Raw genomic sequence first — 15,056 nt, 5'->3', positions numbered from 1 at the left:
AAACAGAAGTACGCGGTCAAAGGTTACTGGAGATAAACATACCCTGACACACGCGATACGATGTGTTTTGTTTTAGTGAATCGAAGATTATCTCAACTTTATTTGTCTTGTGAGATTCACAAATACATTAAAAACATCATTTAATATGGATGGTAGTACATCTAGTATCACTTGGGATGAACTACAATTGTGGAAAGTTCCTATTTGCGATTGAGGGGACTGAAAACTAAGGGAAGAAAAATCGAACTCCAGGCCCTTGTGTATAGTACTGCACAGCTTAACTATGCGGTCAAACCGGATGGAGCCGAAGAAAGATCACAGTGTCTTCAATATTCTGAACTACTATACGTATATGGTAAAAAACTACTGGATCCACTTCATGAATTAAAAGATGGGTGGTAAGTGAAAAGGAAGGGGTGATTTTTTGGCCCCCTGTAACCTATTTCGAGATAGGAGATTGGCTGCTAAATGAGGCACCTTGTGTTAGTGAACCGACCAAGAGGAAACCGAAAACACCTTCACTTAAAAGTAGACTGTTATCGGACTACAAAGAAGGGAAAGCATATAGCTATTTCGATAATAAATGGCTTCATGAAATATTTTATCATAATATTTTGGATGACAGCAATATCTGCTTTGTTAAGGCACAATGTACACCATCACAGGCAATTAAGAATACACCACATTCTGTATGGTTTGCTCTGGAAAAAAGACGGGGAAAATGTGCAGTGCATATTGTGGCTGTTTGCAGGGTGAGTGTAAATACAATATTCTTGTTAGGTTATTATTTCTATATTTAAAGAAAAAAACATATAAATTATATTTGTGAATTAACTATGTAAACTTAAAGTTAGATTTGTAAATATTAGAATTTAAATGACTGTGTAATCTATATTTCTTTTTAGACTTGGTTCTTCATGTAACCATGTTGCAGCCGTGATCTTCAAGCTGGATCATGCTTTTATGACTGGTGTTTCCAAGAACCAAGTACCATGCACATCAAAAACTTGCAGTTGGAATGTCTACAGAGGGACAAAAAGGATGAAAATAATTAAAGGTAAACCAGTGTCTGACATGCAATGGGCAAAGTCAAACTACTATAAACAGAGTATGGGCTTTTTTATTCTACAAAATAAAAAATTTACAAAAACATAAAAACAACTGTACAATATATAGTAAATTGACCTTGCATGTATCTTGTGTAAATCGTGATTAACCTACAGTACAGTGCTTCACAAGCAACTTGTTTTGACAAGGCATACTTTTGTTATACTGTAGTACATATGTAAAACTTAAACATCAGTACATTGAAACATGTAAATTATTATAAACAGGCAACCTGATGTTGCTGATGATATTTAACGAAATAAGCCTGTTTTAACAAATGATTTTTTTCCCTTTTTTTTTTTCAATATAGGAAATCAGCACGAATTAATACAGAATCACGAAAGCTTTTTAACCCAATGAAGAATTCAAGACAACTGCCTACAGCGCAGTGGATAGTTGATGCTCTTTTTCCCAGCTGCAGCGATTCAACTATATGGAAATATTTGGAGGAGTCCACAATAGCCATGAATTATAACCCTCAGGAGGATTTTAATGTAGGGATTGGAGTGGAGGTAGAAACATGCATGACATAGCAGTTCCAAAGAGTCTACAACTACTTGCAGCCAATTTTCAATCACCTGAAAATTTTATCAATGACTTGCCCACATACTCTCATGAAGAAATTATGGCCATTGAAAAAGTAACTCGGGGACAATCAGAGAATGTTGAATGGGCAAAATATAGAACTGGACGTATTACTGCTTCCAATTTGAAATCTGTGGTTACTAGAAATAAGACTCTCCATAGTAATACACATTTAAGTAAAGGTCCCATCCCAATTAAAAAAAAAATTATGGGATATACCCCCATTGACCCAAACCTACCAAATCTTAAATATGGGAGGATTACTGAACCAATAGCACGATCATTGTATAAAAAAATTTTGAAAGGAAAAGGACATGTGAATATTGAAGTCTCAGAATGTGGGTTGTTTGTACATCCAAAAAAGATATTTATGGGGGCTTCCCCAGATGCATTAGTAGAATGTTCTTGTGGAAAGGGACTACTGGAAATAAAGTGTCCACGTACAATAGCACTTGATCAACCCACGGAAGAAAACATGGAGGCATTGTATGTAACTACAAATGAAAAACTTGAACTTAAACCAAATCATCAATACTATTATCAAATTCAAGCACAAATGGGCATAACTAAAAGAAACTGGTGCGATTTTTTTTTATATATACCAAGGGGGGTTACTTTTTGCAGCGTATTGAATACGACCATGAGGTGTGGACTAGGGCAATGTCTGAAGCTGAACAATTTTTTTTTTAGTTCATTGCCCCAGAGTTAATTTACAATGCAATAAAGAAATCTGCAATTAGCCATGAAATATAATTATTTTATTAGTTTCATAACCACTAGTTATTTCAAAATTATTTACTGTATGTTGCCAACTGAATATAAATTCCAAATATGTACATATTTTTTTACTGTAATAGGAAACATTTTAACCAGTGTAGTAATTGTAATAAAAAGAGAAAATTGACAATATTCGCTCCACAATTTTATTTGAAGAGAAACTTTCCTTTATTTTATTTACACATTCCTAATTACAATTCAGTTACTTTCATTCAAGAAATTAGATCTGGTTGCAAATTGCATAGAGCAGCACACACAGTTATTATGTCATCAGATACTGTGATGAGAGTAATTGTAGAGTTCAAGATTTGGAAGTCCTTCAATCAGTTTATTGCTCTCTCTACATGGATCCTTAAGTTAGCAATCATCTTTGTCTTTTTAACTTTAACTGAATGGTGGAAGGCAATCGCAACATCCAGTTCCATTTTTATTTCCATGTTTGTGCAGTCCAGTTGTTTCTAGGTGACATGAGCTGTTGCTGCAACCTACTACTGCACACAACTTCATAATTGATGATTAAATCATCAGTCTAAAACAAAACAAGTACAGTATATGCATTAAAATATTTATAAATCATAATGAATTGCAAAATAATTTTTTTTTTTTAAATAACTGTATTTACCAAGGAACTGTTTAAAGTGTATATCATTATCATTAATATATCCATTTACTAATATTAAAAATGCTTTTAAAAATGGTTTTTAATTGAATGCCATTTTACTGACTTTCAATTGAAAAATAAACTTGGCTTATCAATGAATACAAAAAAAAATATACTACAAATGACTAGTAGTTGATTATCAATACAAAATTCGCAGCTATGCCAGACCGTGGTCGCCGAGCTTCATGCTCATACTTAGCTACATAGGAGGCACAGGCCTCCCGTCGCGTACCTCCCGTCGCGTACCACCGTGCGGTTTGTGGAAAGAACTCGACTTTTGTAGGCCTAGATCAAACAACCTTATTTGCAATGAAATTAAATATTTCAGTCAAATCTACTATGTGTATGAAAAAAAAAGTATATATTTACCACTTAAATGTTACTGTTTGAAAATCTAGAAATGATATATACAAAATTTAAGGTAAGAAAGTTCGATACTTCGAAAATTTGTCTGTAAGACTAGTGTGGTTTTTTATCTCCAGAAACTTTTTTGTCTTCAATCTGACGCATGCGCAGTCGGAACTGCGAAAAGGCTTATAGTGTAAACATGTGCAGAGCTCTTCTTCATGCCTCATGAGAGGTACACAAAACATAAAAATAAAAGATAGTACTCTTCCAATGAATCAGGTAATGACCTGTTTGTCATCATAAGAATGAAATAGGATGAGACATTTTCATTGGAGGAGAAATTATGACAACGATTGACTAAACAAGGTAATAATTGGCACTATAGTTCCATTATTTTTTGGGATGATAAGCTGTTTGCTCATGGGCTTCAAGGTCTTTTTAAATAAATGTACATTCAATGATTGTAATGTAAGATTAAGATGATTGTAAATATATTAAGTACAGATTTACAGGTACTATATTTCAACATTCAAAAGTCACAAAAAAATATACTTTTCAATGGCTTTCTTAGAAGTAACAAGTAACAAAAAAGGCACATACCATATTAAAAGGAATTGTGCATACCAATCAAAAATGACAAAAAAAAATGCAGAATAAGTAATCATTAAAAAAAAAAAAAGAAGAAAATAAAAATACATTCTAATAATTGTAATTATGAAAATCAGGAAATGGACTTTTAAGGCATCATAAAGATTAAATAAAATGGGAAAATTTCATTGGAGAAGAAATGATGACATAATGATTAACTGAACAAAGAAATAATTGTGTACCCTTCCTTGTTGCATAATTTTTTTTGGACGAAAAGCTCTTCAGGTTGTTTGCATCAGGTCCTTGTAATTGTAATAATTGACTGAACAAGCTAATAATTGATACCCAAGTTAAGCTCATGTGCATCAATGTCCTTGTAAATTTACATTCAATAAGATTGAGATGATGAATTGTTAATACATTAAATACAGATAAGGCACTATATTTTCCATAATGATATGCACCAACAAGATCAGCAAGAAATGAAAACAGACTTCCATTTGAAAATGTGTAGATGTACATGATGACAATTTTTCTCATAACAAGGTTAAGTTTGATATTCTAATCAATTTGTTTTCTCTTCAAACAGACTAGTGAATCAGTTAACCTTGACCTTCTGACGTATACTGACCTTGAATCTTTACGGAATCGCAAGGCAGGTGCTACTAGCAGGAATATTCCAGGTCCTCAGAAGGCTGCCCTCAATTCCAAACGTTATTTGATTGTCACATACACAGTTGAATTTGACCGGTATGAACATTTTTTTTATTTTTTTTTATTTTGAAAATTTATGGGGTATTTTGTTGGTGGCTTATATTTTTTTTTTTTTCTTGCCAGTATTTTTTATACAAGAACAAATGTCATGTTATTAAAGTTTAATTTTTTCATTATAATTTCAATGGTTTTAATGATAGATTCAAGATTAAAATTCAGTTATTTATTGCTACAGAAACAATCTTGGGTTATTATCTGCCAAACAAGCAGCATACATAAGAAAATACAAAATGAACAAAATATTCTACCCCCTGCCTCACCAAAACTAAAATGCTATTCAAATACCTTTAGGATGAGAAGAAGTATACCGGTAGATTCAACCCCTACAAAAACAAGAATACCTACCAACAACCTTATTACTAAACTAATCCTTAGGCTAAATTCATGAATTATTTCTTAAAACCAACCTACTGTACTCAGTAATTAGTATTTTTTCAAGGCTAAGGATTTTCTAAAATGGTAACGCTTGCTATAGGATAAAAAAACAAGATGTTTGCTATTGAATAAGAATGTATTGAATTTAAATCAATTATTAAACTGTCTATCTTATGTTATAGAATCCACTATCCTTTACCATTACCGTACCAAGGCAAACCAGACCCCGTGCTTTTACAGAACACAGTTCGTGACTTAAAAATAGAGATTAAACATTTAAAAAAACAGGTAAGATATTACATGAATTTAATTCTTAGTATATTTTTTTAAATGCCACCCTAATCACCTTAATAATATTTTGTGTCTCAAGGTTTTTTGTGTATTTTCTGACATTTTATTACCATTTCTTTAAACTTTTTTGATAATCATGAGATTTTATTTTTTTCTGGGATTGAAATCATGTGGCAGTTAAATCGCACACAAAATAGTACACAAAATTTCTGTAAAAAGTCTTAAGTTTTAAGCATAATAATAATAATAATAATAAATAATAATAATAATAATATTTTGGCATTTGTATATCTCATTAACGTGTTTTGTGTATTGCCTGACATTTTGCCTGACATTTTATTACAGTTTCTTCAGACTTATTTTAATAATCATGAGATAATTTTTGTTGTTGTTGTGGGATTGACATCATTAAAATAGTAAGCATTGCCATAGGAAGTCTTGCTGCGTAATGATAATAATATTATTTTGGCATTTGTATAGCATGTATCAAAACATTTGGCAGTTTGAACAGATTCTTCAAAATGTTGGAGTGGCAACTCTGAATTGCATTTAAATTTGCAAAAGGAGACAAACATATTTAATATGTTCATATTAAGTTTAGTTTAGCTGAGTATCAGCTGCAATGGGATTATCAAGACTAAAGAATATAAGTTCCACCTTTTGTTTTACAAACACAAAAGGTTAACATTATAACATTTTGTGCTAAATACAATGATTATAAAATTATAATTGAATTCATAACACAACCATCGTACTTTTTTTTTTTTTTTTTTTTTTAAATTTATTTATGCACACAATACATGTGCCAAGGACTGTCAATAGCGAATATTTCACTATCCTACTTGTAGGTGACAATCCCTTACACATACAATGCTTTACACAAACTAAATCTCAATATGAGATTTAGGGAGTGGAGTTGTTTTGGTCGTGAGAAAAAATCCTGCAACTGGCAGGAATTGAACCCAGGACTCTGGGATTGGAAGGCAAGCATCTTAACCACCAAGCTATTCAACTCAACTATGATTTTGATTTTACACACTTTGGTTTTTTTTTCAGTGTAAAATTAGTAAAATTGGCTGAAATTGTCTAGCTGTCTTTAATATAAATCCCTCCAGCTTCAAAAGCAAGAGGTTAATTTTCCTGGGGAAAAGTCCATTCGAAAGCATTATTCATAACTTCTAAATCATATCTAAACATGAATTTGATTGGTTAAGTAGTTTTATCGGACCAAACAGATTTATGAAGTCCATTGAAAACTCCTTCCTAGATGCTTATTGCATTACAAGCATACGACCTGATGCACACGTGGATTCAGCGCTCTCTTGAATATCAGGCTATATGGCTACATTATCCGTATTTTTAAACAATAATACCCGATTCACATGTGAAGTTAAATTCAACAAAAAGTAACAAATTGTAACAGCCATCCTCCGAGTTATTCCTACCGAGATATAAAGCATTCACACGCGTCTGTAAGGTACACCTTGACCCTTCAAATTTATTCAATGAATCATTTTTTCCTCTATTGCGATATAGGCCTATAGGCTAGGCCTAGTTGAGAACCCCTGTCATAGATGGACTGTTGAAACTCACCATCACAGTAACATTCAAAGCAGTCAATGCCCTAACAACTGCTGTACTACTAGGCCTAGTAGTAGCTTCCGACGTTTCTGTCGACTCTTGATAATACTATTACTAGTAATACATGTAGTACGTACCAATACCATCCCGACGTTCATTTTTGTATCTCCTTTTTCTACCATTACTAATTAACATCGATAACAAGGGTAATTCATACATCATTGAGAAAAACTAGGCCTATCTATCAGCTGCTATCTATTTTTAGTGGATCGGAATCGTCTGCAGAATGCAGAAAGTCCCACAGGACGACAGCGTATAAACATACACCAAAACATGCGTTAGTGGGTCAACACGGGTGCTTGTGAAACATGTACTCCTGGCCATGTTCTGATTGGTCAGAACAAAGGTCCATTTCACTAGCTTTTAGTACACACTGTCATTAGCTTTCTTGCATACAGTGTCATTAGCTTTCTTACATACAGCGTCATTAGCTTTCTTGCATACAGTGTCATTAGCTTTCTTGCATACAGTTTCATTAGCTTTCTTGCATACAGTTTCATTAGCTTTCTTACATACAGTGTCATTAGCTTTCTTGCATACAGTGTCATTAGCTTTCTTACATACAGTGTCATTAGCTTTCTTGCGTACAGTGTCATTAGCTTTCTTACATACAGTGTCATTAGCTTTCTTGCATACAGTTTCATTAGCTTTCTTACGTAGAGTGTCATTAGCTTTCTTGCATGCAGTGTCATTAGCTTTCTTGCATACAGTGTCATTAGCTTTCTTAAATACAGCGTCATAGCTAGTCTCTTGCATACAGTGTCATTAGTTTTTTTACATACAGTGTTATTAGCTTTCTTGCGTACAGTTTCATTAGCTTTCTTACATACAGTGTCATTAGCTTTCTTGCATACAGTGTCATTAGCTTTCTTGCATACAGTGTCATTAGCTTTCTTACATACAGTTTTATTAGCTTTCTTATGTATAGTTTCATTAGTTTTCTTGCGTACAGTGTCATTAGCTTTCTTACATAATACTTTTCTGAATTAAAAATTGTTGTATAACAAATATTACTGTTTAAATTAGTATATTAATCCTAGGTATGTAATTAAGCTGTAGTAGTAGTTCTGTTACGCATTTGTTTATATTTAGATCACTTCGTTATCTTTTATTAGTTATTTATAGTAACAGTAATTAATAAATATCTATTTTTACCATTAAAGTATTGGCATTGGAATGCATTTTCTATTATTGTCATTACAACAGTTAATCTTCCTAAATTGTTCTTGCCATCAACAGGCAATTTTTAAGTTATATTATTTATTATAGCTTTCCATTATTTTAATTCAAGGTAATTTTGACTAATGACTAATTTCTAGAGCATTAATCTAAACACAAATTTTAATAAAAACTTATATGCTATGGAAAAGTCATCCACAAAAACCAGTTTCAACATATTTTTCATTTAGAGAATCCTAAAAGTTAGCAGGTTTTAATTAAATAACAAGAAAAAAATGATTGGTTTTTCATATAAGTATGATATACATGCCTTGTTAGCAAGAGGTTACAGATTCGAATCCCACCATGGACACACTTTTTCATACAACTGAAAGAACAAACTTTTTTTTCTACTCGAGCACTGTTATTGTCTATTTGTTTGTATTTTGTTTACGGCGCTGCACAGCAAACTTAATATGAATACAGTATACAGGTTTATTTAAATATACAGATTATGTATTTCTTTTCATTTATTTTGTCAATTCGTGTAAGATACATATTGTAAACACAATAACACATAAAATATACAATTAAAAATGATATTAGGAAGTGGACCAGATTGCCAATAACGAAAATAATCACTTTCTATGTGGCTTTCCAACTACAAATAAATAATATAAGTTAAATCACTTCCATGGATTCATGTAATATATTAGTGTACCATATAAATTGTATACATTTACCCTTGCCTGAAGGGTATTGCAATAGCGCGTGTCTGTGGGTGTGTCCTTCCGGGCGCATAACTCAAAAACGTCTAGCCAATTTTCACACATTGACAATGTTACATGTATCTCAGTCACCCTTGAATTTGGTGCTGTTTGGAAGTAAGATGCAGATTTTGGAATGTTTATAAGATACTAGTCCTCATTTAGGGGCCAGAGTATATGGGGGTGTGTCAAATTCTGGCTGGTGAACTTGAAGCGGAACGGCCAGCGTACAGACTTGCCTCACAAGGCCTATGATGCTGTGCCTCGTTTGGCTAGGCCGAGCCATCTCAAGTGGATCGACCACGGCCAGAGTAGGGGTGTCAAATTAGGTCTAATAATAAAATATGTAAAGAAAATAAAAAATTAGTATTTTATAAAGGAGAATTCTACCGTATGCATTTGCCACAAATTTATTGCTAATCGGAATTAAAATGAAAATTTTAAAAAGACTACAATGTACAGTACATGAATTCCATATTTTTTCAGTTCTTAAATATGGCGCAATAGGTTGCTTGTAGCAAAATTTTCATAAAACTAGTGGCTTTTGAAACGTTGCCAACAAAATGAAATATAAATTAATTCATGTACATAGGTTCTTATAACAAATTATCACATAAGATACTGTTTTAAAATAAAAGATTTAATGAATTTCTTTCAAGGTTGAGATTTTGTACATATTTAATAGTAATTTGAATTTTTAAAGCTTTAGTTCAACATAATCCATTAACCTTCATAGAAATAAAAGTAATCAGAAATGGTATACCTCATCAAATTTTAATTTAATCAATATTTCATCATCTAAAGTGCATCAGAGCATTAAAAATTATTTTAATTTGCAATATGCATCTTAATTTATCTAATTAAATTTTCTATGTCAACAACCTGTTTGCAATTGGATCAAAATTCATGTATATGCCAACCTAGCTAAATTGATTGCACTGGTGATGAATATTTGATGTGAATTTTTGTTTGTGCTTGTAGTATCTTGGGGTTATACACAGATTTATGGAATTGCGTATGATTCTTTGTGAATAAATTGAATAATAATGATATTGATAGTAAATTTATATTACCAGCCAAAAATATCAGAAATAACTCATTTAATTGGCTGATAATCTATTTCAGGATTTTTGTAGTATGTGGCGATTGCTGTAGCCATTTTATGGAAAATGGGCACTCGGATTAAATCCTATTACTATTGCCATAATTTTATCCTAAGTGTTTTAATTGTTTTAACTTTTATATATAATGTTTTAAATAATTTGAAGACATTTTATTAGGTTGTAACTTTTGCTACCTTTCAACATTTTTTTTAACAGTTTTTTCTTTTTATTATTCATTGTCATTTGTATGTTTTTATTATGTATCTATCTTGTATTCTTTTATGAATTTTAGTATTGTATTGTATTGTATTTATGTATTTTTTGTTCTTTCAACTGCCAAGCAACACAATTTTCTGTATTTTTATATGGACAAATAACATTTCTTGAATCTCATACTGTAAATCATACGGTGCGGGTGAAATGTGGAAAACCTCAAAATTCATTATCAGAAATTCAATTGTACAACTTTAGTAAATTTTGTCCAATCTTTATATTTATCTTCTTCAGCTCCAGCCTGAATATAGGAATGTGGAACTTCACAGATTACAGAAAGAGTAAGTTAAGTTAACAATTACACATAATTTACCATCAATTTCAACATGGACCGTCACAGGGTTCAGGGGCGGATTTAGGGGGGGGGCCGGCCCGGCCCTGGCCCCCCCCCTTTTGGGAGGTAAAAAAAGAAAAAAAAAAGAAAAAAAAGAGAGAAAAAGAAAAAAATGATAGCCGAGAATGCCTCAAATGTTATGTTTGGTCGTCTAGAACACAAATTTCGCGGGGGCATGCCCCGGACCCCCTACGACAGTGTTGTCTCAATTGGCCCAACTTTCGGTCCCCCATTCCGGCCCCCCCCTTTTGGACATTTCTGGATCCGCCCCTGGGGTTGCCTTGAATATTACATTGTAATCACCTCTGCGCTCTGCTGCCCTCAATGTCAACTTTTGGAAATGATGTAATCGTAGAGCTATTGTAACAACTAGAGTGCTGACAGGCGACGAAGCAATGCAGAGTTGTGTATGTGTATCATCCAAGATAGCCGCCGTAGAAAGTGCCACCAGGATTAGTATACATAATACAACCATAAAGACGGCTGACTATTATTTTTTCATTAATCATTATTATTATTAATGTTAATGAATTATCAAACCAACCTAGCTCAAAAAGAAGCCAAGTAGAGTATCTGATAGGCTGTACTCAAAAACTTTCATGGTTAAATTGAGGGCTCCATTGGAAATGATGCTTAAACGTATTTTGATTGGCTGAATCTACGACAGACATCTTGTATGTCACATACACACAGCTCTGCTTGTTTCGAACATCGAATGCATTGGAGTTCTGGTATTTTTATTATAGTTTTAACTTTAAGGTAAAAATAATAGTGAAAGCATGATTGCTTTTGATAATTGTTTATTGAAATGGCTGCAGCCACATCCTGGTGCAGATTGGAAAGAGTTAAATGGAACTTATTGGCAGTGATTCTATTTGCCTAGTTAAAAAAATGATGTAAATCTTCTTGCTCAGATTGGAAATTAACCCCATCCTTAAAGCCAGACTCTGGAGAAAAACATTTTTTTTATATGTGAGAAAAACTTGGGAGCAGTTAATGATGTACAAATTTTTGAATGTTTAAAAATTGAAGTTGGGGGGGGGGGTGGTGGTTTGGAAGGTGGATATGCCAGTTTCCCTTCAGTTTTTCATCAGATATGCTTTTGTGTCTTAGAAAAATTAGTTGTAGAACATAGCAACATTTTTCCCCTTTGGAGCCTGGCTTTCAGATTTAGAGACCAAATTGTACCTACTACTCCAGCTTTTCCCACATACTTTATCACCTTACATAGTTCTTCAATTCATTTCAAAAGCTTTATGTGAAGTACTTGTTTATCCTAGTTATGAAATTCTTCTGCAAGAAAAACAAGAACTTGAAGCATCATATCTTCAGTTCCGACGAGAATTGAAAATGACATCAAAGGGTTCGTCAGTGAAGGAAATTCGCATCTTGAAGAATGCCGTCAAAAATACTGAAGAAGAACTGATAAATGAGAGAAGGAAATTCCAAAGATCAACAGCCAAAAGAAATCAAGAGTTCAAAAACCTAGTGGAAGAGGTAAGAAAAAGTTAAAACTAATAACATTGACAAAAGCATGCATTTTTTTCCTATATAAAATCATAAAATCAAATCCAACAATAATAAAAAAAAAACCCAAATGACATTGACATGCCTGCATTCATGTTAATTATTTTGATCAAATATAACTGTTTTTTCCTTGCTTTATATGGATTTTTGGAGCTAAGTATACAGTAGATGTAAGAAGGTGCTTAAGGTTTTGTGCTAGACAGGAAAATGGTTGGATACATTGTATTAGACAAAATCAAGAAAATATAGTGGCAGAAACAAACCCCTAAACAATGTATTTGTTCAATGTCCTCAACACTGGCCAACAGTGTACTGAATACTTTTCACAACTAATATCCACACCATGGATGAATTTCTATTTGTACATAGCAGGAAGGAATTGATGAACATGGGAATAAAGCCTTATTATTTGCCACACAGGCATTGGTATATGTCTTAATCATCAAATTCTTGTTTATTTTAGGTGGAGGAACTTAGAGCAAGTGAGAGAAATTTAAGGGTGAGAGTGAAGAGTCTAACTAATGAGCTTGCTGTTTATAAAAGAAGGTAATTGTACATGGTACATGGTACAAACCGCCTTCAAAGAAGACCAGTGTAAATTAAAAAAATGACTTTTGTATAATTCATATTCAGTAAATTGGAGTGAGCTCTTTCATTCAATGATTCATTGTTTAAATTTTTTCTCTAGTGGAGTTGAAAATGATATACAGATATAATTTAAATGTAGAAAAAGCAACTGCATCTGCTATAAACTTTAAAACATACCAATTTAGATTAAAAACAACAAGACAATCATCTGTAAGAAGTCTAGTAATTTGTGATAAATTTTAGCCCTTGATTTTAAACTGTTATTAAGAAAATCAGAAGATAATGGTCAAAACTTTAGTTAATCTTGCAATTAATAATTGCAAAGAAGGTCAATCAAATCCAAGTAAGTCTGAAAGGTCTAAATAAGTTGCTCAAGTGGTTGTACAGTAAACCAAAGTGGACAAGCATACCCAGCAGCAAACTGAATAACACTGCAATAGCTTGGTAGTTAATGTGCACAGTTAAACAATTCCACTCCCTAAACTTCATATTGAGCATTAACAATTAAATCACATATAAAATCTATTCAGTAAATGGCAAATGATAATGCCTTCTTGAATGTGAAAAATCTAAAATAATTGAATATGTTATATTAGAAATATGTATGTGATCGATTAATTTTCAGTCTGTTTATATTCATTTTCCAAGTGGAAGATCTCCTTCAGTTTTACCACCATCGAGGTTGTCTCACCATAAACCAGTTCGGAAGTCATTGAGCACGCAAGAAAGAGCACGTGAAGCTTCTAGGCAAAGGTCAAAGTCCCGGGAAAGAGCTTTTTCCAGGGAACCAAGGCACAGGTCTACTTCTAGAGGACGTACTCCATCGTTGTCTTCTATAGGCAGTCGGTCTCCTTCGCCGGCAGGTAAAACCTTATGGCTTTTTATGTGACACCAACAACAGGTTTCCTTAAATATGATATAAAAGCAATAGGAATGGCTGATATTTGATTAAACTAAAATCAAAATATAATAAACAACACCTGGCATGCAGGCCATTTCCGGCCTATCAAAGATTTTTTTCTGGCCTGAACGACATTGCTAAAAAATATATCAATTTTCCGCCTGATTTCACTACTCACAGAAATAAAAGTGTTTCTATGGAAACCTACTCAAGCATTGTGAACAATAGTCTGAGTCTGAGTTTTTCTGTATCTAGTAGCGTAGAGTATTGACATGGGGAAGAAGAGGCTAATGGGGATAAAGGATTAAGTGAGGGGCATATTTTTAAAAACAAAGGCTACATAATAGTAGGCCTATATTATGAAGACCTAAAAGAGAATGGGTGGGTCTGTCATTGAAAAAAATTGAAGTGTATTTTTCAGGTGCTTGTACCATAAATCTGTTGTGTATTTCAGTTGCTTGGATTGTACCTTTTAAGCCATTTTGTATTTTAGGTTCTTGTACCTTTAAACCATTTTAAATACCATTTTGTTCTGCAGGTGCTCGTGTTCCTCGCTTTAATCCAACAGCTTATATTGAAGACAAGAAAAAAAAGCAACAAGAAACTAAGTCTAAAATGTATGTTGATTCAATTTACAGTGTATATACAATAGTCACTAATAATTATGATGTTGTTTTAACAGGTGCTTATAACTATGATAACAGTACTGACATTTGATATCATTATAATATCAATTATAGAGATGATGGTAATGATATGGCCTGAAACGATTGCTTTTCTGCTGCCCTTTAATCCACTAAACACACGCAGCTACAGTACATAATTATGCCTATATAGTATTGCTGCTATTATTTTGTCAAATTATTGTGGAAATACGTCCAGAGCCTGGGTCTTAATAATGTCTATAATGATTGGCCTTCCTTTGCCTATGAAAAAAAGAAAAAAATTTTCGTCCAAAACGCTTCAGAGGTTATTATCGGACGTTTAGAAAACAAAAATTTCAAGTTGTGTTACCTTGATCAACCCCACTTTTGGTCCCCCTTTCGGATATATCTGGATCCACCCCTGATGAATCTGACTAAACATAATTTCCTATTATACTACTCTCTGGGTTGAGTAGTAGTATTGGTCAAGCTGTTATATTTGCCATGATTGTCTTAATTTTTTTAATTGTGTATCATGGTGGTGATCATACATCTTGTGAATCTTGTAATCCTTACTGGCCTTGGAGAGATCACAAAGAATAACTTCACTGTGA

The 15,056-nt window shown here is 32.9% G+C and overlaps 2 protein-coding genes across 6 annotated transcripts in view; both read left to right on the top strand.

The window, feature by feature from the left end:
* The window catches only part of LOC117103822 (coiled-coil domain-containing protein 61-like), a gene marked incomplete in the record, with an annotated part of 38,068 nt that overhangs the window by 18,198 nt on the left and 4,814 nt on the right, over window positions 1-15,056 (top strand). Inside the window, 7 exon segments of the mRNA XM_033244447.1 lie at window positions 4,656-4,816; window positions 5,398-5,503; window positions 10,683-10,729; window positions 12,063-12,279; window positions 12,773-12,855; window positions 13,546-13,760; window positions 14,337-14,415. Coding sequence (XP_033100338.1) covers window positions 4,656-4,816; window positions 5,398-5,503; window positions 10,683-10,729; window positions 12,063-12,279; window positions 12,773-12,855; window positions 13,546-13,760; window positions 14,337-14,415 — 908 coding nt within the window.
* On the top strand, window positions 29-2,733 carry LOC117103823. 5 transcript variants are annotated; one of them, XM_033244450.1, is made up of 3 exons: window positions 29-752; window positions 906-1,108; window positions 1,418-2,733. In XM_033244450.1, the coding sequence occupies exon 3, from the start codon at window positions 1,628-1,630 to the stop codon at window positions 2,399-2,401; it is 774 nt and encodes a 257-aa protein (XP_033100341.1). In that variant the 5' UTR covers window positions 29-752; window positions 906-1,108; window positions 1,418-1,627; the 3' UTR covers window positions 2,402-2,733. The 5 variants fall into 5 exon arrangements, with proteins under 5 accessions (XP_033100341.1, XP_033100343.1, XP_033100342.1 ...); XM_033244452.1 differs by having other exon boundaries at window positions 906-1,057; window positions 1,418-1,624; XM_033244451.1 differs by having other exon boundaries at window positions 1,418-1,624.

The sequence above is a fragment of the Anneissia japonica genome, unplaced genomic scaffold (assembly GCF_011630105.1).
Source record: "Anneissia japonica isolate Jap-2015-1 unplaced genomic scaffold, ASM1163010v1 scaffold232_len381862_cov165, whole genome shotgun sequence".
In the NCBI taxonomy this organism is placed as follows: domain Eukaryota; kingdom Metazoa; phylum Echinodermata; class Crinoidea; order Comatulida; family Comatulidae; genus Anneissia; species Anneissia japonica.
Note: the sequence above shows the minus strand (reverse complement) of the source record. Positions and strands in the feature narration are given on the sequence as shown.

Excerpts from the sequence above, each read along its gene's own strand:
- LOC117103823 (XM_033244450.1), top strand. The coding sequence starts at position 1,628 with ATGCATGACATAGCAGTTCCAAAGAGTCTACAACTACTTGCAGCCAAT.